Below are 25730 nucleotides of genomic sequence, written 5' to 3'. Positions count from 1 at the left end.
ACTCGACTCTGCACTCTGTGCCACTCGACTCTGCACTCTACGCTACTGTACTCTATGAAACTCTGCTCTACTCTGCGCCACCGCTCTCTGCATCACTTAACTCTACGCCACTGCACTATATGCCACTGCACCACCCTGCTATGCACCGCTCTAATCTACAATGCTGCATTGTACGCCGCTGAATGCAATGCCCTCAATGCTACTGCACTTCACACCAGTATACTCTGCAACACTCTACGCCAGTGCAATCAACAAATATCCACCTTTCTCTATGCCACTCCAGTGTATGCCAATCTACATGACTCCACACTATGCCACTCTAATAATCAACACTCTTTGCCACTCCACAACACTCTACGACACTCCATGCCACTCTTCTCTGTCACTAACTTTTAGCCATGCTCAACAGCAGCCACGCTGGTGTGCAACATGGCTAAAACACATTGGCAAAGCCAATAGCTCTTGCATAGACGAGACCTATTGGCTTTGCTAATGCTTGTATTTTATTTTACCATAAGTCTTGACATGCCAACAGGGCCATTGTAAGGGTTGATCTTGAGAAAAGAGATGGATGCATCTTTACCTAATGAGCCATATACTTGCACCTGTTGCTGCTAAATGGAAAGGGAGTGGTCCTTCAAGGGCTGTATTTATTTTTAAAATGTTATCTAAAGCTCTGTAGAAGAATAGGATGCCAGTCCTGGTAACTATGAATTGCATCTTACTTCTTCAGGCCATCGCTGACCTCGGCTGGGCCAAACCCACTCTCATCCAGGAGAAGGCCATCCCTCTGGCCCTGGAAGGAAAGGACCTGCTTGCTCGTGCCAGGACAGGCTCCGGGAAAACTGCAGCTTACGCTGTGCCCATCATTCAGCACCTTCTGCATGTTAAAACTGTAAGTTCAGTTCCACTATGCTGTCGGGGATATCTTTTCATTTTCTTGAACATACACCTATTATACTATCTTTTCCCATGAGAATATTTTCACTAGGACACGTTCTTAAATAGTGTGCATGTGCAGTCTTAGTATAGTACTTTGGGTCACTTGTCTTTTCAAGTAGACGTTTTTAGAACTTGTATTGATGCTAGTACAGAGGTAACAAGGAAGACCGTGTTATATCAGAATTATTTAGAAAGTTCAACATGTTTAAATAAAGCTAACATAAGCAATTCAAATGATCAGCAAATGAAAGCCAATAGTTTATCACTATCTGCTGCCATGAATTTTGTAAATCCATTTTGTAATTGCATGTTATGAAAATAAAAGCGTTTCTGATCCATCAAAGCTTCGAATTTGTAGTCTGAAAATAGATGGTTTCAAATAGTCTGCATTGGGAGATGAAAGCTAGGCAGCAACAAAGGACATCTAAGACAGTCTCCTGTTTATTTTTTTTTTTTAAAAGGCCTATACCGATTATTTGGGGCTAGATATTGCTGTTGCAGCTCCCAAATCGAAAAAAATTCCAATTTGTATTCTGAGACAGCTAATTTTGCGTGAAATCCAAATAAAGATTTTTTTTAAAAAATTGCGTGAAAGGCTCTAAAAGAAATTTTGAGAGCTATTTTCCAAAGTAGCAGTTTTTTAACAGTTTTGAATATGTGCAGGATAAAAACTCGGACAGGTTGACCTTGCTTGAGAGAATAGTTACCTAATGTCTTTTTAATGTAAAATGTGGGAGTGTCCGACACCAGATTTTAGTGAATGAAGTCTTTTAGATAGCTTGCTCCTAATGGGACTGCCAGATGAAACTTAAGGAGATTGCAGTTCCCTCCTAAGCAGCCATTTAAACAGCTTTCATCTACATGTCTGATAGGGTGTCTTGTGCAGAGATAATCTGCATCTGATGACAGTGTAATGAGACAGAACTCCAACCTGATCAGAGTCTGAGGTGAAGAATTTAGTAGATGGAACAACAGTGTAAAGAGATTGCATTGTAACCTTTCTAAACTTGCAAATTTCCCAAGTAAAGTCTCACTCACAGCCATAAGTCAAAGATGCAATACATTTAACTTCAACTATATTATAGCCTGCCGTAGCGGCTATACTGGCTGTTAAATACCCGCTCCAGCATTCTGCTCGGGCCTTTAACAAGGGAGCGGGACTTTGATAGCCAGTATAGCCCGGCTACGAAGGGCTATAAGGCTATTAGAACATTCAGCCGCTAGAGGGCTGAATGTTCTAACAAATGAAACAAAGGCCTCTCGGAGCCTGAGGGGAATGAAATCCCCCAGGGCTCCGGGAGGCCTTTGTTTAAACAACATTGGAATGTTGCTTTGCGGGCATTTACTGCCCCGTAGAAGCTCGGAGCACTCTATTATATTCAAAGGAGTTCTCCACATTCCAATGTTCTAATACAGCCTTATAGCCCGCCGTAGCGGGCTATACCGGCTATTAAAGGCCCGAGCCAAAGGCGAGGCCCTTTAACAAGCGAGCGGGACTTTAATAGCCAGTATAGCCCAGCTACGAAGGGCTATAAGGCTATTAGAACATTCTGCCACTAAAGGGCAGAATGATCTAACAAATAAAACAAAGGCCTCTCGGAGCCCGAGGGGGTTTAAATCCCCTTGGCTCCTAGAAGCCTTTGTGAAAACATTGGAATGTTGCTTTGCTGGCGTCTACCGGCCCGTAGAAGCATGGAGCACTCCTTTGTCTTCAATGGAGTGCTCCACATCACAATGTTCTAATAAGTATTATAACATTGTTGACAATGGAGTGCTCCCTGCTTCTACGGGCCGGTAAAGGCACGCAGAGCAACATTCCAATGTTTTACAAAGGCCTCTCGGAGCTCGAGGGGATTTAAATCCCCTCGAGCTTCGAGAGGCCTTGGTTTTATTTGTTAGAACATTCTGCCCTCTAGTGGCAGAATGTTCTAATAGCCTTATAACCCTTTGTAGCAGGGCTATACCGGCTATTAAAGTCCTGCTTCCTTGTTAAAGACCCTAGCCTTCGGCTCGGGCCTTTAATAGCCGGTAAAGGCTGTAGTAGAGCAAGAGATTTCCCTTGTAATGCTTTTAGTAATTACCACAGAGCAAATGTTAAGGATGCATCTTTCAGATTAGACATCTAGAAGAACAATCCATGTGTAGCTGCTTGGCCTTTTAAGGGAAACGTTCTTATATGAGGGATGCAGAACTGAACCACTCTGAGTCAGGGATGGAGTCACTTAAAAAGAAAACATTTAAAAAGCGGAAATTAACAGTGATTCTTCCACCCACTTCCCATATTGCAATGGAAAGACAATTTGGGGATGGAACACCATTTCTTCAGGATGTCTTAATTACCATGTTGTCATACTCTACAGTCACTGGCTAATTTGCAGCCAGAAGAGGTTCCGTGAGCGTACTGACCCACTGCCGCATCCAGGAACTGAAATTGAATATGGAGGTCCTGGTCTATTAGGCTAGATGCACGCTTTGGGCTAGAACTATTGGGGGATTCTATGGTATTGATTAATTCCCACAATTTCTTAGTCTTCTGGTTTAACAATTATACATTTTTACACATAAGGATTAATTATGGATCTGTTTTGCGTGCCAAATTAAAATGTTATGTCTTCTAGAAACCTTTGATTTATTATGCCATAATAAGGTATTAACTTGTGACTATTAGCTAAATCATTTGATAGTAAATGTTTCTCCAGTGATTCAAGAAGGGCTTCCCAGGTAATAATTATTAGTTGGGAGAGGTTGGTATGTTTTTATTTAGTTGCCAAGTTCCATTTCCATTCCCTATATCTTGGACTCAAATGTAATAACCACCAACTAATGTGTTTCTGCAGCTGTATATCAGTTGGTATCCCTAAATGCAAAGCAGGAGGTCATTGCCTCCTGAGACTATTTAAGGAGAAAATCCGCAGAAAACTGTCGCTCTTGGGTCCACGGAGTGATACAAAATTCTCAGTTGCAGAAAGAAATCTATGGGCACAAAAGAATAGTTCAAAGCTGCCTTGCTTGAATTGGTATCATGAATTGGACTAATGAGGATATCGTCGGCAAACTTTCCTTTTAATGCTGCAAGATTCGGGGTGTTTAAAATATTCCTCAGCTCTGCGCCCTTAATGTCATTGCAGGAGTGTGATACCTAGCACCCATTTTTTTCCATTTTGGACGTGATTCCAGGTATCTTCTATTTTGGAAAAAGTCAAGTCATGGTTAAAATCATCTGTTAAAACAGTTGTTATGTTGACCTTTAGTAGCTTTGAGATAAATGACCGGGGCTTTTAGATCTTTCACATTTGCTTTTGGATGCTGGACTCCAGATTGATGAATATATTGACTGGTAAAAAGTTAAAGGAGTTTGCTGATCCATCACTGTTATCAACAGCACTGCTACAGTGAATAGGTTGATTTCGAGCTCTTTAACTCTAAAAAGTCAGGTGTTAGAGAGAAAAACATTGCCTGATGTTCTCCCCTTGCTAAGTTTATTTGCCAGTTCGCAGTCACCGATGACATCCGAGCCCTCCTTGACAACGGAGAAACAGCAGCCCTCATCCTCCTAGACCTCTCCGCGGCCTTCGACACTGTCTGCCACCGTACACTAGTGCAACGCCTCAGCAACGTCGGAATCCAGGAGAAGGCACTGGAATGGATCATCTCCTTCCTCGCCGGAAGGACAGAGAGTCCGTCTCCCTCCGTTCAGATCAGAAGCCACCGAAGTCATCTGCGGTGTCCCTCAGGGCTCCTCGCTCAGTCCTACCCTCTTCAATGTCGTCATGACCCCCCTCGCAAACATCGCACGCCAGCACAACCTCAACATAATCTCCTACGCCGACGACACCCAGCTGATCCTCTCCCTCACCAACGACCCCGCCACCGCCAGAGCCAACCTTCACGAAGGGATGAAAGAGGTAGCCGAATGGATGGAGAACAGCCGCCTGAAACTGAACTCTGACAAGACGGAAGTCCTCATCCTGGGATCCTCACCCTCTGCCTGGGACGACTCCTGGTGGCCCCCCGCCCTGGGCAGCGCACCCAAACCAACAGACCACGCACGCAACCTTGCCTTCATCCTGGACTCCTCCCTCTCCATGACCAGACAAGTCAACGCCGTCTCCTCGTCATGCTTCAACACCCTGCGCATGCTACGTAAGATCTTCCGGTGGATCCCCACCGAGACCAGGAAGACGGTCACCCAGGCCCTCGTCACCAGCCGTCTGGACTACGGCAACTCCCTCTACGCCGGAACCACCGCCACACTCCAGAAGAGACTCCAGCGGATCCAGAACGCCTCAGCACGACTCATACTGGACATCCCCCGTCGCAGCCACATCTCCGGACACCTGAGAGACCTGCACTGGCTCCTGGTCAACAAAAGAATCACCTTCCGTCTCCTCACCCACGCACACAAAGCCCTACACAACCAAGACCCAGGATACCTCAACAGCCGCCTCAACTTCTACGCCCCCAATCGCCAGCTTCGATCGACCGGGCATGCCCTCGCCGCCGTTCCCCGCATCCGAAGAGCCACCACAGGGGGACGGTCCTTCTCCTACCTCGCTGCCAAGACTTGGAACTCTCTCCCGACCCACCTCCGCCTGACCCAGGACCACCTCGCCTTCAGGAGGCAACTCAAGACCTGGCTGTTCGAGCAGTAGCGGACCCCCCCCTGCGCCTTGAGACCCTCCGGGTGAGTAGTGCGCTATATAAATGCTGATTGATTGATTGATTGATTGATTGCCAAACGTGAGCTGTAAATATTTTTTGGCCCCTGATCTCCTGAAAGCAGAGCACATCCCTCATGGTTAAAAATTCAAGCACCGCTGGCTCGTCAAGAATTCAGTCTAAACTGCTAATTTTCCAGGAGCAAAAAGAAAGCTGGTCTCATCAGTATTGAGGGTTTGAAATAATTTTGAAGTGAGGGGCTTAGGTCTGAGTGGAATGATGTTAAACTGATTTGCTCTTCTGATTTCACTTATAATGCTGGTGCAAGCCACTCCTGTCATCTTGTTCATTGGTATGCACTGGTTCATGAACGGTACAAAATCTGTTTTTATCCGTGTTAAGCATAATTGTAAATGTGGAATAGTTTCAGAAGGCCAATAGTGAATGTCCTGCTGGACCCTTAGTGCTCCATAACAGTTTGCAGGGCACCGAATTGATAGATGCCCTCTGCATTTGATGAACCGTAGGATAGTGATCGAAGGGGAATTGCAGTTTTTCAGCCCAATCTTCCATTAGTTTTGTATCTGTTAGAACAGAGTCCTTCACCCCTGCACTTACCCACGTAATAATAGTGAATTCATGCTTTTATCCAAGGACACCGAGCCAAACTCTACTCTACTAATAATGCCTGAGGTACTTAAAAATGGGATAATGATGGAATTGAGTGAAGTAAGCCAATTTACTGCCTGTATTTTAAAACCTCTTAAGAGCCTCTAGAGGCCTATTTTGAGCAGAAACGTTTTGTAGTGTTCCTCTAGCTTCACCTGTGCTTTCAAAGTGTTGCTTAAACCAGAAGCCAAGTGGCGAGCTAGAGGGAATATTTACAGGCAGCGTTAGACACCTGCGCATTGGATAGCTGTTTATTGGCTGTTGAAACCAGCAAGAGCTGTTGAAAGGATTGATTACAGACAACATTATGTGTTTTTATATGTTTGCGCTGACACTAAGTAATGATCAAAGCATGTGGGTGAGTAAATGTTATGAAAATTAATTTGTTTAACCAAAGGAGCTGTGTTCTGTTGCCTTGCCTCTTCATGTTGACTGAAGGGAGGCTAAAGGAGCGAAGCGTCTGTGGCATTAGTTTTAATGGGAGCTTTGGAAGTCAAAGACAAATTGGTCGAAAAGCTGGGAGGAATTATTCACTTCATTTCGGCATGCAGTCAAGGTGGAGGTGCATGAGGAAGCTTTGTAGGGTGGGCAGCTACAGCTTCTTAGCTTTCTTTAGATGTCGCTACTGCTGGGCCAGTACTGGGTATTAAGCGAAATAGCTCAATGTCTACAGAACCAACATTGCCATTGAGTTGAACGTTTTGGCAGATAGTGCAGAGTTCTTATTATAAAAGATTGGAAAAAAAATGGGCAGGCGTTTTTTTTAGGTTACATAAGAGTTCGGCTTCATTCCATGTTTTGTCTTTACATTGTGTGAGCACTGGTTTAAAGCCTGAAGCAACTATCGTCGGATCATCAGGTGATTGAAGGAGTCATCAAGACCGGTCGTTGAATTGTCCATCCTAGAAGTTATGGCCAAATTCTAAGTGATATTGATTGCTAGATGATCTTCACTCCTCCAACTGCTGCAACCATATTCTCCTAGATGTGGAAGAAGTAGTGTTGTTACAGGGCAGGGGAGGACGGAGCTCCGAGCTAGTAGGTGTCACAGCATAGCCTGTCTTATTTTTATGGCTTTTTGAAAGCGAAGTAAGCTTGCGTTGTACAAGAGGGCAGTCGCAACGAGATGGGTGAACCCTTCCTTAGCCCAAGTTACATTACTACTTATTCCGACAAGTTTTTATTTAGTTAAGGGGCATCTATATGGTTAGAGTCCATTATGTCAGACGATGCGAAAGAGATAGGGCAGTAGCATTCAGAATACTCTTATTAAACATATTTTTTAATCTTCAGGGATGGGGTGCCGTTGGCATTAATTTCTGTCTTGATGGATGGGGTTAAATGATTGTTTTGGCAAAGATGGTGAGTAAAAATATTATAACCATGTTTGTCAGAGCAAGCAGGACATTAGAATAGTTAACACGGTTACTGTTGGCAGGATGCCTCGCTGAGAGGAAAATGTTTTCTGCTCTGAATGCGCCTGTTAACTTTTGCCCTCTCCCCTACTTCAAGGGGCGCAAATATTTGTTTTTATAGTGACATTAAGCTGTGGCAATTTAACAGCCCTAACCGGAAGGGATGTCTTGGGTAAGAAATTGCGGTGGATTAAAGCTTTACTGCATTTGCTGAAGCACATATTTACCTTGTGAATGAAGTTATAAAAAAGTTCAGTGACTGGGTGTGCAATAGACGATCTCCTGCAAAGTAGGACATACAGTCGTTAAAGTAGTTGGATGATGACGAAACCTCTGAGATTAACCCAGCATTGTGGTCTGCGTTCTGGCCAGACGGCGCAATGGTGACACACGTAGCACACATAGTGTGCGCAGCTGCCATACCACTTGGAATCCTTGCGATTTTATGGTAACCTCCACTGATCAGAGCCCGGCTCTGAGCATGTCTGTCTCTCGCAGGTCAACCTTAACTTCCTACTCCCTTGATTTTAAAATATAAAAAAAATACAAGAGTTACCCAATATGCCCAACATGAGGCTGGGTGTACGGTTATTTAAGAAGGAGGTTCACTAGGGACTCATTGAAAGAGACATTGTTATTTATAGTACATTTCACAAGGCACTTCCAATCTCTGATCGTAAATAAGGCACCAGCCTCTCAATTAGCAGAACGTTTTTTTTAATACACTTCAATCATGGTAAAAAGGTGCTCTGTAGCCCCCTTGCTCACACAAAGCAGATAACACTAATAATATATGCCTAAACATCGAAACAAATGAACAAAAAACACACAATATTTACGAGTTGGGTATCGCATTCAGTTTGTTTCCAAAGCATACCTTTCATTTAGTGCGAGGGAACCGAAGGTGATTCAACCTTGTATCTAAAGCGTAATTTCATAGTCTGGATTAAACTAATTGTGGGATGCACAGTAGGTAGGGTGATAATTCCTGCAAAAACAACAACCAGGTCAAAGTAAAAGACATGGTGCAGGAGTGCAAAAAAAACTGACCTACAAAACAAGCATTGGCATAGCCAATAGGTCTCGCCTTTTGGGCCTTATATGTGTTTAGCCAGAGCTATTAACTTTGCCAATGTGTTTAAAAGCTATGCTGTAGAGAAGTGTGGCTGCTGTGCAGCATGCTGAAAAGTTGTAATAAAAAAGTGCCAGAAGCCTGATGGTCACACAGTGAGGGTGGGACACCAGGGGACTACAGACATCGGAGATCTAGGACGCATAGGAACATGAATGTGGGATCCTTCAGGTCGAGAGCATCGAGTGAATGATTGAATGGTGGGGTGCATCGAGTGGATGATTGAATGGTGGGGTGAGGCGGGGGCGAGAGGACTAGGCTGAGGCGAGTGACATGTAAACTTGTGAAGGCAGTAGCACACGGGAAGAGGCACACCGGTAGTTGGGGGGGGGGGGGGGGGGGGGGGTTGGGACGTTGTGGGCAAGTTGGGTTAGGGATGTTTGACATCGACCACGTAGCTGAAAGCGTGCACTGAAAGAGTCTGCCAATGCAGCGTTAGAGAAAACGGAAGCTGGCCCCCTGCAGTGCTGGAGGGTATTGATGTGGGACACTAGCACCAATGCATTAAACTGTTGACCCGGATCTGAACCCCAGGTGCCTGGAATGGGCGACGCCGATACCACTATTAGCGTAAATTCTGGAACATTGGTACAGAAATTGGTGTTGACGTGATACTAGATTGCTGCCGGCCCCAGGGTTGTAGGCGAAAGCTGTGTGCATGTATGGAAAGTGAATAAAGTTTAAAAAAAAAAAAAAAAAAGTGCCAGAAGCATTTCTGTTACCATATATATGACCAAGAAGGCATTATGTCCAACAGAATGACCATATTAAAAAATGTATGTACAATAAAAAAAATCCAAATTTTTCTTTTGTTCTTGCAATGCTGGCAGCTTCTTTTTGCCTATTCCAATGTTGTTTGTTAGTTTTTTTTTGAGGGGGCATAAACAATTAGAGGTTGGAGGTTGAAGGTTGTGAACTAGTACCTGTATTATAACACCAGCAGCGGCCAGACGCTAGGGGAGAATCAACAGATGGCAGATTCCGAGAGCAGGCTGAGGTGGTGTTGAGTGATGTTGAGGTTGCAGTGGTGATGGTGACTGGTGCTGAGACGAGTCTGAGGTGATGCTGAAGGATACTTAGGTCTTGCTGAGTGATGATGATGTGGTGGTGTACTATTGCAAAGGCGATGCTGAGTGACACTGATATGTGTAGAGTGATGTGGTGGCGGTGAGTGATGCTGTGGTGGCGCTGAGTGATGCTGTGCTTGGCCCGGAGTGATGCTGTGCTTGGCCCGGAGTGTTGCTGTGCTTGGCCCGGAGTGTTGCTGTGCTTGGCCCGGAGTGTTGCTGTGCTTGGCCCGGAGTGTTGCTGTGCTTGGCCCGGAGTGTTGCTGTGCTTGGCCCGGAGTGTTGCTGTGCTTGGCCCGGAGTGTTGCTGTGCTTGGCCCGGAGTGTTGCTGTGCTTGGCCCGGAGTGATGCTGCAGTGACGGTGTCTTTGCTAGTTACAGTGGGTAGAAGAGGGGTAGTAGAGGGGTAGTAGAGGGGTAGTAGAGGGGTAGTAGAGGGGTAGAGGAGTGGTAGAGGAGTATAAGCAGGGTATAGGGGTAGAAGAGGGATAGAGGAGTATAAGCAGGGTATAGGGGTAGGAGAGGGTTAGAAGGGGGGTAGAGGAAGGGTAGAGGAGTATAATAGGGGTAGTAGAAGGGTAATAGAGGGGTAGGGGGTAGAAGAGGGGATGTAGAGGTGTAGGAGAGGGGTGGAGAGGGGTAGAGGGGTAGTAGAGGTGTAGTCAAGGGGTAGTGTGTCAAGGTTGGATTTGGGGTCAGAATACAATTAGACTCTGAGTCAAAATCAGTAACCAGGTTTGAGTACCCGGTATATTTTCTGGTGCAAGAGACCCATGTTACAAGTCTCTTGACCAGTATGGTGTCTTGCTCTACATTTAAGTGACAGGCTTTTTGGGGTGCTAGGAAAGACCAAAAGCTGTAGTGCTTTTATTGTGGGTGACTATCATACCCATGAAATGAACATGATGCCATTAACTGTTGATGGTTGTGGAATTATAGTAGTGGGGAACATGCTTTTTTTTTTACCTGAACCACAGTGGAACGATTGCCTGTTGGATAGCCATGGTAAAATCCAAGCAGCATTTTATGGCTGGACCCCTCAATTTTTCTATGTCTCTAGCCTGTGCTTATGCATGCTGGGCACATGTGAGATGGTGTTCCGTACTGGGGATCATGCCTGCCTGTCTGTAGCCCCTAAAGTTCTACCATGCATTTTATGGTCTATTGCAACCAGAGTTACTCATCTCAACAAGTCCTTTGCGTTACTATTGCAATTTCCACATCCCATTGAACAGCTATAAGAAGCCCAGTACTGTGTCAGGCTGTGAATTATCATTCAGAGGAAAGTCTTTATTTTGCCAAGTGACTGAAACTCAACTTATCAACCTGCGACTTGGCCGGAGTGTAACACTAAGATAAAGACTGTGCCTGGAAACTAAGCTGGAACATATGCCCCACAGAGAGACTGGGGTCACACCCACTTCCCTGATTCCTGTGCTTTCAGCAGAGAACCGGAACTATCTACCCTGCAATGCCTAAAGGGAAAGTCGCAATGTTACCTCCAAATGGTTGCTATGGAGCGAAGCCTAACTAAAAGGAATATAAGCTAGGTTGCGATTTACTCCCACCAAAGACTTGGTACTTGACTGGACACTTTGAAGGTTAAACTGTTCTTTGAATCGGACAGGAGACTGCTCTGCCCTCAAAGCCAGATTTCACCTTTTCAGTCAAGAAACACCGTGCACCAGTGTAAAAGAAGGCAAGGGCCTGACACATTCCCAGTGGCTGTCTCCCTTTCATGAGTTAAGGGGCAGAATCATCCTGCTGAGATTTAACTCTGCTGCTGAAGGAACCAAGAGGAAAACTGCCTGGTCTGGAGAGAATATTCTTGTTCAACCATAAACCAAGTTCAAAGTGAACATTACAAGAGCAGATCAATCAGTGGAAACAGACAAACTCAGCAACTGCCAACTATTTCTTATCTAACCTGTGCACTCCATGCATGCAGTCCCAGATGCCAGAATACTTCATCCTGTCTGTGTCCAATGATCGTGGAACCTAAATACCTAAATCCTGCATTGATACCTCAATTTCTTCAAGCAGCGCAGCTGGTGACTGCATGTAGACCACATGTTCCCTCCTTTGTGCAATGCATATTTAAGTAACTGAAGACGATGCCAGACCTGGGTTTCAACCATTGTATAATGAACCCATTCATTAAATCAATAGCCAGAGAGGTTCACCTCATCGCGCATCCACTCAGTCCTTCATCGACGATCAGACTGTTCCACGGGACAAATTATGTACCTGCAATATCTGCCCCTGTGTGGCCCTGACTAAGACCACCACTACCTGTGACCCCCAAATGGCTGGGTGATTGATTGATTGATTGATTGATTGACTGGGTACCCACTAACTGGCATGTTGGTACCATGTACTCTTTCTGCCAACCCTTGCAACCACAGACCAAGAATGCCAGGTATCGAACTAAGAATCTTATCTCTAACCCTACTCGGCTATAATATGGGAAATAGTCTCCTCGTGCAAACCTTACAAACGGTTTGTAAAGCCTACTATTAATGCCATATAACTTATTAAATATACTAGGTGAATCTGCTTCATAAGTCATTTTTCCATTAAAAACATAATAAAAACAGTACTGCTGGGACTGTCTATTTATTGAGAATGATCCTTACAGAGCCAGGACAAGACATGACATGACATGGGTGTGGTATTAGGTGAACGTGCATAGAATTCAATCTCGTCGCTTGTCCTGTCGAGTGGTTAAAGCATGGGGTTACCCTCTCTAGATGAACTGAAGTCGAAAGACAGTGTAGGCAGTGATGGAGGTGCGCAGTGATGAGTGAGTTGAGGGAATGCTGAATGAATGGGGATGGGGTAGGAGGGGATGAGTTATGAGGAGCTGTGATGTGAAGGTAAAGAAACTGAGGCTTGTTGTATTTCATGCCAGAGAAGTGGAGTAAGAGGTGCTCATGCGCCGCTACAGTAAATATCCTGGCTGTATGCATTTTGAAGAGTGAAAATTAGGTAAGGTAAGCAAGAGAAAGTGAAACAAAGAGGGTGAGGTAGGGAGAACTCGGGAGTAGATGACTTATGGAGGGAATGACGAAGGGCAGTTTAAAGACCTGAACATGAGAGCGCATGCAGGTAGGAGAGGAAAGGGATGGACGAGTGCAGAGAGGAAAAGGATGGAAGAGTGCAGCAAGGAAGAGGACAGAAATTAAAAGATGAAGAGGAGGGTAAACTACAGGCAAAAAGGAGAAACGTTTCAAAGAAGAGTTCAACAAACAAACCGATTAAAGGTAATGAAGGGCGGGTAAAAGAAGAGATTGAAAGGGAGGAGATGCAAAGAAAGAAAACCAGAAGAAGCCAGATGGATAGAAGAGAGATTCTGCGAGGCAATAGGAATGAGTAAGAAATTAGAGGGTGGGCAGTGTCTAGGGTACAGCAGAAGCCAGTAGGGAAAATAAGAAAGTAATAAAGAGGAAGGGGAGTAAAAAGACAGTGAATAGGATTAAAATAGGAAATGGGGTCGAAACGCACGGCCGCGAGACGCCCTCTGTGGCGGGAGGGGGAGCAGGAGGTGAGCTTGCGAGTGGTGCGCGTGGCAAAGGAAAGCCAGGATGCTGAAAGCTTGCGGCCTAACGCATGCGTGAACGCAAGCGCTAGGCCGTGTGGCAGCACTTTTGAAAAGCCCTAACTAAATGTCTCGCCAGACTAGCGCATGCGCGGAGTAAGGCGAGACCGAAAAAACTACTTGCAGACTGTAAGCCCAGACTGCTACTGGTGTAGGCAGGAGCCAGAATTTCACATCTGTATGCTCAGAGACTTTTTTTTCCTTCTTTTTCATATGTTGCTTTTCAGAACTCTCACTGCTATATAAATAGATCAACAAGCATTTGATGCATGAGTAGCACAAAAGAGAGCTCTAAGTTTGATAATAACAGGGCGCCCCCAGGCATCTATTGTAAATTAGCCTGTCCTCCCCTTTCACCTATTGTTGACCAACACCCTCCTCTGATAAGGCCTACCAGACCAAAGCCATTCCATATCTACTAGAACTGCCTTTCGTTGATGTTAGGAAGGCCAGCACAGCAGCGTGCCCATCCCATGGGTACAAGACGCACAAATGTAGAACAAATCAAAACATTCACAGAGAGTCAGGAGATCTGGGTTGAATCCATGTTCTTTTGCTCAACATGCCACCCCAGTTTTGACCCAGCCATATGCAAATCAGTCTTGACCATGTTTCTCTTGGGCACAGTCCAGCCCGAACAGCCAAGCCAGGTCCTCCCTGGACCGGAAACAAGCATCCTAAGACCGGTTTCGGATTTTTACCGCTCATCAGCCAGACTAGCTTGAATCCAGTGGCACAGTGCACCCAGGACCCATGTCTGGGAATGACCCTGCGCATTTAGGGCGAGAAAGCAAATGATGGATGGAATGCAGAGCAAATCAAAAAATTCAACCCTCCAGTCAAGAGATCTGGGTTAAATCCATTGTTCTTTTGCTCACTATGCCATTGGGACGGGTATGCCCAGACGTGCTTCCTGTGCTCTCCATGCCACTGGAGCCAAGCTAGCCTGGCTGATGAGGGGTGAAACCCCGAAACCAGTCCTAGGATGCTTGTTCTCCAGTCCAGGGAGAACATGGCCTGGCAGTTCGGGCTGGACTGTTTCCATTGGGCGCAGCTTCAATACTGATTTGCATATGGCTGGGTTTAAACTGGAATGGCATGGAGAGCAAAACAACTATGGATTTAGGCCCAGATCTCTGTACTGGGGTGAATGTCTGATATTGTTCAACATTCTGTTCGTCAACTGTTCTTTTTGCATCCCATGGGTACAGCATGCAAGGTCTGTCTTGAATTGGAAGGACCTCAAGAATTTGGTAAGGGGCAGCCTTCCTAAATGACCAAGTATGGATGCCAAAGAAGGGTAGGTACTGACCTCAACAGCCATTACTTCTTTCCAAATTGGACTGGTCACCGAGAAGTTTTGTTGCACCCGTGTCAAAGAACAGAAAAGTGAAGAAACAGAAGTGGAGTAGCTGCAGTGTTGACGCTCTACCTACGAACAGCCGAAGTCTGGGACGCCTTGAGGTTCTTTGCTGGACCAGTGGAGGGAAGGAATAACTTGCACTCTTGCATGCAGAGTTGGATTGCGTCTTTTGAAAGGTAGGGACTTTTCCACCAACAATAACTATAGCCCAGCTACCTGGGTGACCGTGTGTGGAGGGTATCTCAGTAGACTGACACTTTGCAGGAGCCTCTAGGTTAGCCTTACCAGCTGTCCATGAAAAGCATGACTTTAGATTGAGAAGCTGCTTACTCATTCCTCAGGGAGAAGGGTGACTGCTTCTGCTGAACCTCCCTAATCTATGGGGTGCCTGTACTTTCCTCCTCTATTACCCTCTGAGAATTGGGAAAATCAAGACTTTGAATGCTGGCCTGGAGTTTGATCTCATCGGATGAGGGTGTGTTTTTCTGTTTGTGGAACCATTCAAATAGGCTGCCTAGCTGCAGCAGTTCTGGAGATATCACTTGGTAAAACACAGGCCACCACCCCCATGTCCAGACCAGTAACCAAATGCCCACTGAACTGTCTGTTATGGGTGCCCTTGAACTGGGTACCACTGCCATCTGAAGGATGGTCCGCAGTCTATTTCAAGATGCAGGCTGTTTACCTTGTGAACTAGGGGCATCTACGGTATGGTGGTAGCTAGCTTCTTAACCTATAATACTGTGGGCTACTGGTCTTGGGATTCTTGTGCCAAGGACTGTGCGCCCCAACTTGGGAAGGGTAATGAGGCACCACAAGAAGGGCCACCAGGAGGACCTTCCAAACTTTATTTGTAAGGTTTGTACTTCATTTGGATGTTGGGGCATTTCAGCTCTTTGGCCATATGGGATTCCGGCAGATGGAATTCTTGGCAGTCCACAGAGAATGTTAACCTCAACCTTGGTCATTGACACAGAAGAACTGACAGAAAAGCTACAAAGATGGTAACATTTTATCTTTTTGTCTGCATCTCACACAAAGACTTTACTAAGGAAATCAAAAGCTTCTGACAACACCTGAGTGTCCCTACAGGTTGCCTCCGTAGGACAGATTGGCCATATAACCCAAAGTTAAGTAAAACCTAACGTCCAGTGGCGTTGTAAATTCTTGAGGAGGATGTAATGTTGTGCTAAGCACTTCCGGTTTTCTTTGTACTGTTGGTTTAATGTGTAGAATAGTTACATACCTCCTTTAAAGCAAAGAACTGCCTGACCGTTCAAGTTGATAACTGTTTTGTAGTGCGTTGTACTCTTTTTGAATTTTTAGCTTCACACTACAACATGGAATAAGCGTTGACTGCTTGACACCGCTACCCTGACAGAATCATTTGTTAAAAATACTTTTTTATTTAGTTTGAGAGCAACAGTTTTGACACCCCAGGACATGAGTGGTAATTGACTGTAGGCCTTACATACTACACAAGAACCACTGACTGCCCTTGGAAACCCTGAAAAGCTCTAACGGCAGCTGAGTCAAAATGAGGTTACATCACAGAACCATGCCTTCTGAGAAAAGTGTACCCCTTAGTGCTTAATTTGAGCCAGTGCATGCTGCTATGGGCCACAAGCACTTACTTTTGGGGACCAGCACATATTTTTCTGCATCAAACATTTACAAGAGACTTAAAAAAATCAAAGGGGAAAAAGGAGAAACATGGAAAACAAGTTTTATAAACGTCACTTCATTTAAAGTAGCCAGGGAGGACTCCCACGCCCCCTCAAACTCCGCCTCCTTCACAGCTTTGGGACCTAACTGTCATATCTACCTAGGAGACGGTTTCATGGCATCCACCTGATGTCATATTCGAAAAGACTTGACAGACGTCATAGTCATGTTGGGGGAGCAGACGGTGTCCAAAATATGGAGCACGTGGCGGGCTTCCGCTCCAAGAACATCCAGAAAGAGCGCAGTTTTGACTCCAAGTAGCTAACGGAGACGTGTCCTCCTTCAACTCCTAACGTGTTTCAGAGTTACTCATGATGTTTTATAAGAAGCCTAATTGTTACGACTGCATGTGACGCCACGCAACAGAGGAAAAGCAGAGCACTGATTCAGCAACTGCGATACCGTAAACGTTGAAAGAAACGCAAAGCCCACGATGAGCTCCTTGGGACTCCGTAGAGGGGGTGCCCCCCCCAATGCGCTGTGTGTCTAAGCTTTCCGTAGTCCATTGACTCCAAGAGCGCATGCAACTGTTTTTCACACATGCGTAAGATAACGCATTTTTTTTCTAAAGTCGATTTCTCAATCCCTGTTTGTCGAAAGTATCATGCTGATGTTCGCAAAACAGCGCGATGTTCGGGACTGAAGTTATGGCAGCATATCCTTATATCCTTGAATATTTGGGAATTCGGGAAGCATATAAATACGGACATTTTCGAGGGGCATGGGCACACTGGAGAGAATGGATCGCCAGAACACAACTTTAGACGAGGTGGGTGGGACGTACACTAACAAGCGCTTGCGCGGCAGAAGGGGTGCGATGTCGGGCACCAGTTGAAGCTGAGCAGAGGAAAGGCAGCGCTGGGAGGGGTGCTGGGCAACTATGCCAGCATTCTGATTCACGAGCAGATGGTCCTGTTTATGACCTGCGCGTGAAGTGGCTGGTGGCAAATGGAATCAAAGCGGCCCGGTCGCTTTGATGTTCTTGTCTTGCTTTGTGGGAGGGGTAGGGGGAGCGAATTGCTCTGCACGCGCCTGGCTCACATGAACTGTATGCGATGCGCAGTGGGTAGAGTTTTGGAAGCAGCTTACTATAATCCTCGCTGAACAATGCTTACGCATTGCTTCAGCGAGACCTAAAAAACACCTCCAAGGTAGAAAGCAGGAACCTGCAAGAGTGAAGTAAAGGGGCAGAGAGTGTGTGACAGTGGATTAAAGAGGCATGAGGTGCACCGCACAGCTTTAGTATTAGGTGCCCCTACATTTTCACCTTCTGTGGCTTCTCAGTAGAGCTTTGGGGCACAAGCACTCATTCTTTAACAAGTTAAGAATTGGTAACCTCCTTGTTCATGCAAATTGCTATTGCAAAGTCTATACTCTGACATTTAAGTAGTTCACAGTCAAGGATTAAAGTAGTGTCACTAGTAAAATTTCAGACAAGCAGATCGTATTGAGAAAAACAGATGCCCTGTAAAGGCAAAGGCCTGATAGCTAAGCTGTAATCACTCGAAGGCAAAGGTCTGAATTACAAAGTTGTCCAGATGAACCAGTGATGTGCATAGGCAAGTGCCTTTTTCTTGCTTCATATCGAATATGATATTGAGACCACAGAGGAAAAAAAGGGTAAGTAAATATTATAAAACAAAAAGAATAGTGTTGATCCCACTGGAAAGCAGCATTTATATGAAGAAAGGATGTACCTGCATGTGTTGCAAGGGATAAGATTGTTCAATGCAAGTGAAGCGCTGGGTTCAAGACCTCTGAAATTGTGAATAACTTGGAGAGGCTGATTACAAGTCCTGGGTTAAAACTGATAATGTGATAATGTGATATTGCAACTGGAATTATGGATACTGTGAACCGTAGTAATTTCATTGATTGGCATTGTCGCACCTTTACAAATGTTGACGGTTTTAATAAGGTATAACCTTGGAAATGTGTGTTAGCACTTAATTGCGCGGGCCCTTACTAATTTTGAGCACTTTCCCCTTGACAAATTCCACCTACTTTTTATTGCAAATACAACAGGATGATGGACGGAGTGCTGAAACTTTTCAACCACTCCGCCCCAGTCGCAGATCTGAGTTCAACCCATCGTCCTTTTGATGCCACCCCAGTTTGAAACTGGCCATATGCAAATCAGTCTTGACCCTGTTCCAGATGGGAACAGTCCAGCCCGAACTGCCAGGCCAGATCCTCCCTGGACCGGAAACAAGCATCCTGGGACTGGTTCCATGCCACTGGAGTCAAGCTAGCCTGGTTGATGAGAGGTGAAACCCCTGAACTAGTCCCAGGATGCTTGTTTTCGTTCCTGGGTAATAGCTGATGAGGGCTGGGTGAAACCCTGTGCCTCATGGAAACAGTCCAGCCCGAACTGCCAAACCAGGTCCTCCCTGGACCGGAAACCAGCATTCCAGGACCGGTTTCGGGGTTTCACCCCATATCAGCCAGGATAGCTTGAATCGAGTAGCACTGTTAGCCCGGGACCCACGTATGGGCATACCTGGCGCACCTAGGGCTGGATTCGAGCTAGCCTGGCTGATGAAGGATGTTAGCCCGAAACCGGTCCCAGGGTGCTTGTTTCCGGTCTAAGGAAGGCATGGCTGGGCAGTTTGGGCTGAACTGTTCCCATAAGGCACAGGGTCAAGACTGATTTGCATATAGCTGTGTCTGAACTGGGGTGGCGAAGTAAGCTAAAGAACGATGATGGATTCAACCCAGATCTGTGTCTTGGGTGAGTGTCTGAAAAGTTTCAGTGCTGCGTCCATCATCTCCTTGTGTTTGCTTTGTTCGACTATAGGACTGTGGTAGACCTGGTAATGTGATAAGGATGGGAAACGTGTGACTAATGTGTTATACTTGTAAGGAGAATGATTAGCGCACGTGTTGGCCTGTGTGTCTTAGCCAGAGTGACACTATATGCTCCCGGTGCGGTGAAGGGAGAATACCCTGGAACTGTGGAATATGCCATATGATATCTTGGACAAGGGTCTCAGTGTTATAACCTCCAGAAAGTCCGACAATGGGATTGAGTGGATGGGCCTAATTTGTCTTCAGTACCATGATAGAAATAACTTTAATTAAAAGAGGAAAATTAGTGCCAGGGAAGTTTTTTCTTCCCCTTCTGCCATTTACATTCTACCTTTTACTTGTTTTCTATAACTCAAATTATTTGTTCCCTTTCTTGTTTTATTTTAACTCCACTTCTCCCTGCTCTGCCTAGGTGGTCACACAACAGACCGTGAGGGTTCTCATCCTGGTCCCTACGAAGGAGCTGGGTCAGCAGGTTCAGCAGATGATTCGTCAGCTGACTCAATACTGTGCCCGGGACGTGCGGGTAGCCGATGTTTCAGGTCAGGTTGACCTTTCTGCACAGAGGTAGGTTTCTGCAGCATCCACTCTTGGGTTGACCTCGGTGGAATTTTTGGCATTTTAACCCTGTATGATTGTTGTCTAAGACAGCCTTCTTTGAGGTTTCTTAACATTCAACCTCCTAAAAACATTTGGTTTTGCTTCTTATCTGGCCACGCTTAAGTTACCATCACCATCGTCTGGAATGTAATCTCTCCCCCACCTCTAAGATTTGAAGAATCATCCGAGATATTCATGAAAGGACTGAAACCATTACCACGTGCTAAAATATACTCTCTCCCCCCACCTCTAAGACTTGTAGAATGCGTCCTGAGATCATGAACGGACTAAAAACCAACCTGTTGTGTCCATTGCACACTTTAGGGTGACACCTATCTGCTACCAATGCTGAACCTCTCCAGAGTAGAAGCCTCTTACCAAGAGGACCGGCTTTGTCAGCTGTCTTCCACTCATTAACTCCTTTACTGTTGTTTCCAATGGCTGAAAAGGTTATGTGCTTAACCTCTTAACTTCTGGGAATCCCCCTTTCCCCCCAAAAAGTGCTGAGCCCTTTTTTGGCTAATTGGAGTAGTTCACACTTAGATCTCCATAACTTGTTATCCACATATGGTATCCAATACAAACTGGAGTCCTTTTTTTCTTCAACAATTCCAAAAGTACCCAGGGATTGTGGATTCCCCTGGAGGAACAGTGAAAATAGGCAAAATATAGCTAATATTTGCATTTTTCGGGATAAATAGGTAAAAAGTGCTCCACATAAGTGTTTTTCCCCCCTAAAAGTGGCATCAACGAATGGGTTGCTGTGCTAAAGTCACCACCTTCAAAGCTTTCGGGAACATGCAGAACTGAATGAAAAAACGTGTTTTAAAATAAAAAAAATGTACCACAGTTTTGACATTTTTCAAAGAAGTAGACCTTGTTTTCCTATATTTTTGTGCTCTTGACTGACTTCCAGTTTGTGGGGGAAACCAGTGTGAAACCCATGAGTGATCCAGAAAAGCAATAGATTTCTGAAAAGTAGACACAATTCCGAATTCAGCAAGTGATCATATGAGTAGAACACCCTCAAGATTTTCCCAAAGAAACTGTTGAAATAAAGACCTATTGAAAATAAACAGGAAAAAAAACTGCGATTTGTGACAACTTTTTCAACTGTAACTTTTTGTCACGATGACCGATTTAAAAAAAGCAATATACTTGTCTGATAGACACTTCTGGTTGCGGGGATGTATAGGGTTTTTAGGCGCTCAAAGAACCCAAGAAAACAATTTAGCTGTACCACACAATGGTTTTTCATTGCGTAATGAGTATAGTAAACCACTTCATATGGTGAAATATGTTGAGTGAAAAACAGATATCACGGAAACCTATGTAGATCTGAAATGGGCACAAGATATGTAGTAAAGAAGCAGTGGGTTATTTGTTCATCTCTGAATTTGTGGGTACTCGTACTAGCATATGATTTAGAGAGTATTTTTCAAAATGTCTTCTTTCTTACACCCTGACTTACATTTGGAAATCACAAATGCTGCAAAATCCAATCGGTAATAACATATGTTCCACTATTCTACACTCCCACATGTCGTCCGATAAAATTTGTATTTCACTTGTGTGGGTAGGCGTAGTGTAGTGCTCAAGATAGATATGCGAAAAAAATCTCTCCTAGGCAATTACAAAATTATACAAACAACACTTTGTGGAGGACTCAACAGAAACAGTTAACTATGTCTAAAAAGCTATATTTTATTCAATATTACAAATGCATGTTATTAAAAATTACATTTGACAATACAATACAACAATAAATCCTTGGAATCACTACATGTCATATGATCCATTTGACATAAACATTACATTTGAATCTCATTAAAATCTTTTATACTAATAAAAAAACACAGTAGTAATTGTGCTCAAGATAGATAACACCCCAAAACGTAACATTGATGCACCCCATTTTTCCACTGAAAACTGATGCTTTTCACAATCTTGAAGGTTGTGGATTTTGGGCCCTAGCTCAGCCGGCACCTAGGAAAACCTTGCACGTTTTTAAAAACTAGATGCCTGGGGTGGGTGTCACCAGGTTTTTCTATACCCAGAATCCCTTGCAAACTTTGTCAAAAAAACAAGCGTTTTCTTCACATTTCTGTGATAAGTTCTGGCATCTGCGGGGAGTCACAGACTTCCTTCCACCCAGCATTCCCCCAAGTCTCTCATTAAAAATGGTACCTCACTTGTATGGGTACGCCTGGTGCCTGTGACAAGAAACCGCCCAAAATGCAATATGGATACATCACATTTTTCCACTCAAAATTGACCCTTTTTTGCAAAGTGGGTAGCTGTGTATTTTCAGTACTAGCTCAGCCGGCACCTAGGAACACCTAGCAAACATGCACATTTTTGTAATCTAGACAACTGGGGGAATCCAGAGTGGGGTGACTTGTGTGGCCCTCACCAGTTTTTTTGTTTTTTTTTACCCAGAATTTCTTGAAACCTCAAACTTTAATTAAAAAAAGAGACACCAACACGAACGCACTCACATTGGTTGCAAAGTTCTTGGGTATGCCGGGAGGCACAATCTTCCCCCATCCACCTCCAAGGGGGTGGCAGAAAGACTGATGCCCCATTTAGTTGGGGTGGGGGCTTGGTCAGCCTCATGGCCATAGTTTAAAAAAAAAATGCCTTTAAAAAAAAATATATATTTTTAGTTTTTTATATAAACAGCTCAGAATTATGACAAATTAAAACGTGAGGGTTAATCAGATCTTCTTAGCTATCAAGAAAAACGATTTCATCCTGTTTCACAAGACAATTAAAAGATGCAGAAAAATTTGATATGGCTAACAATAAATTCCAGCCCCCCCCCCCCCCCCCCAACACATTGAAATAGATCAGGGGCCATTAGAGGCCTGAGCCGCCTTCCAACTCAGAATAGGAGCCCAGATGCGCCTATCCAACAATCTCCCTCTTTTGCCCTTTCTCTCATAGATAGCTCTTTCCCAATTAAACATGGAAAGCAGCCGCACAAGCAAATTCTGGGGCTGCTGGATCTAACCAGGCAGAAGCGATGCATTACCGCACTACGGCCATGGCCAGGGAGAGGAAGCAATAAGATGGATCTTGCACTCCGTTGCTACTAACCCAGAGAAGTATTAAAGCCGGGGTTAGCTTAGCTTTCACGCCTAATGTCAGGTCAAGAAATTTCTCGATGGAATACATTAAGGATTCAGGATGTGGGCAGGACGCAAACATATGAGCTAGATCATCATCCAGCGAGTCACACAGAGGGAATCTAACTCCCACCTGCCCCCCCCCCATTGTGCAATCCTTGATGGGGTGTAATAAAATGCGAAAATTGTCTTATAATGCTGCGCTTAAAGCCCTACAGAGCACACAACCGTCTGCCCCAGTTCTACAGAATCAAGTAACTTCTCCGGTTCTACACCCAGCCGTTCTGCCCATTTTTTCCCATGTTTTTCCAGATCATCCTGCTTAAGCATTACTAATTCAACATACATTGTCTTTATAGTGCAGTTCCTACCTTCTCTAATAACATCAATGACTTTAACTTTGCCAAAGCCATTAAGCCCTCCCACCTTCCTGCTAAAAAAGCTTTGTAGCTGCAGATATTTAAAAAAGTTACTCCTTTCAAGTCCAAACTCAGTCTGGATATCGCTAAATTGACGAATTCCATCCGTCCGTATTAAATCCCCAGCATTCCGAACCCCTCGCCTCGCCCACTCTGCCATAGTTACATCAGAGAAAATTCCAGGAAGCGTAGGGTTTTTGTACAGCGGAGTATAGCAATTTATCCTCCCGAGGCCAGTCTTCTTTTTAAATGCAGCCCAGATTTTAAAAGCTGCAAGCAGGGTCTTAAATGTTGTTTTCTTATAATAGCTGGGCTAACTATATTTCATAAAGCAGTTCACTGCTTGTTCGCCAAGCAATAACTTATACACATCTGGGAGCTGTGCTTTGGCCCAGGGATACGTAGGGCACCCATCAAACAAACTACTCCTATATTGGAGGGCCGCCACCCAATAATAGGTTTTAAAATCAGGGACAGCAAAGCCACCTCTTTCTCTAGGCAATGACATACCTAAGAGCCCTCCTAGTTTTCCCGTGCGCCCAGATTAACCGATTTACTATATTCTCCTGTGCTGCAAACCAATCTTTTTCAAATTCTAAGGGAATTGCCCTGAACAGGTTAAGTATTTTGGGTAAAAACACCATCTTTACCACATTGCAGCGGCCCACTAATGACATATGTAAGTTGTTAAATCTGTCAAAATCTGATTTTGCCTTCCCAATTACAGGCTCGATGTTCCTTGCCACTAACTTCCCCAGTTAAGGCGTAATATCAATGCCCAAATAAACCGCTGATTCGGTCACTCGCGGATCATCCAAATCCACATTCCTGTTCTTAATTATCTGGTTTTTTTTGCTTATTTAAGGCATACCCAGAGAATCTGCCAAAGTTATGTGCTACCAACTCAACTGCAGCTAGCGCAGTTGAGGGATTAGAGGAAATAATGGCGACATTGTCCGCGTAAGCCAAAACCTTTGTTTCCAACCCCTGGCAAACAATAGACTTGATTCCATTACTAGTCTCCAGCAGCCGTATTAGAGGATCAATATAGATGGCAAAAAGGAGAGGGGAGCACGGGCAGCCTTGCCTTGTCCCGCGCTTAATAAAAAAAGGTGCGGTATAGCCCCCATAAAATCTTAACTGAGCCGTAGGTGCTCTATACAAAGCCTGAATAGCTTCGATGAATCCTCTCCTGATACCGAACCATCTCAGATCCTCCCAGAGGTAGTCCCAGGAGACCCTATCAAATGCTTTCTCAGCATCCAAAAGCATAACAGCCAAGGGTCCCCTGAGACCGAGGTTGCATCGAAAAGTTATTATCCGACGGGTATGCTGCGTTGTTCCCCATCCAAGTATAAACCTGTGCTGACAAGGATGAATTGTTTCCCCAATAATATAATTTAATTGTATCGCTACAGCTTTGGAAAAGATTTTAACGTCACTATTCATAAGTGTTATTGGCCTACATGACCCAGCTTCTCTAGGTGCCTTACCCTTTTTCAAAAAAATAATAATATCTGCTCCTGCCCAAGACTCGGGAGCAGAGTCACCCTTTTGAGCTTGGCAAATAATATCAACCAGGTCAGGTCCGATTACATCCACAAAAGTTTTTTAAAACTCTAGTGGGATCTGAACCGGACCAGCAGCCTTACCAGCGCGTAGTCTGCGCAGTGCACCAAAGATCTCATCATGGGTCAGCGTGGTCTCAAAAATCTCATTGTCTTCAGGGTAAATGCTCTTCAGGGGGATTTTGCTTAAATACTCCTGGATTGAACCCACGGATTTGAATGGATATTTGAAACAGTGGGTAACGTTGGCATGTATGGTGGCTAAACGAAATATTGCTCAGCTGTGGGGAGCCAGCATGCCACCCCGGATTACAAAATGGGTCGAAGATCTAGATTGGTGCATGTTCAGAGAAAGGGCAGTGTATGTGGCCAGGGGTTGTCCGGAGAAGTGGGGGAAGATCTGGGGTGTTTGGAATAATTATCGTGGTGAATTATGTACACCCCCGATGCGACAAAGGGAAGTAGAACCACAGGAATCCCAGTGATCCCAAATTTTATGTACATTGCTTCTGTACGAATGACAACCTAAACCTCCCAATGATGTCAATTATTGTTCACCTGATGCTAATGTTTTCTTTTGTTTATTTCAATAAAAAGAACTAAAAAAAAATAAAAATACTCCTGGATTGAACTTTCC

General features: G+C 44.7%; 1 protein-coding gene across 1 annotated transcript in view; it reads left to right on the top strand.

Annotated features, from left to right (window-relative positions):
* Window positions 1-25730, top strand: part of DDX56 (DEAD-box helicase 56) — a 109531-nt gene that overhangs the window by 24125 nt on the left and 59676 nt on the right. Inside the window, exons 2-3 of the mRNA XM_078666760.1 lie at window positions 734-895; window positions 19791-19945. Coding sequence (XP_078522886.1) covers window positions 734-895; window positions 19791-19945 — 317 coding nt within the window. The remainder of the gene's footprint in view (window positions 1-733; window positions 896-19790; window positions 19946-25730) is intronic.

This window comes from Lissotriton helveticus, chromosome 11 (assembly GCF_964261635.1).
Source record: "Lissotriton helveticus chromosome 11, aLisHel1.1, whole genome shotgun sequence".
In the NCBI taxonomy this organism is placed as follows: Eukaryota; Metazoa; Chordata; class Amphibia; order Caudata; family Salamandridae; genus Lissotriton; species Lissotriton helveticus.
Note: the sequence above shows the minus strand (reverse complement) of the source record. Positions and strands in the feature narration are given on the sequence as shown.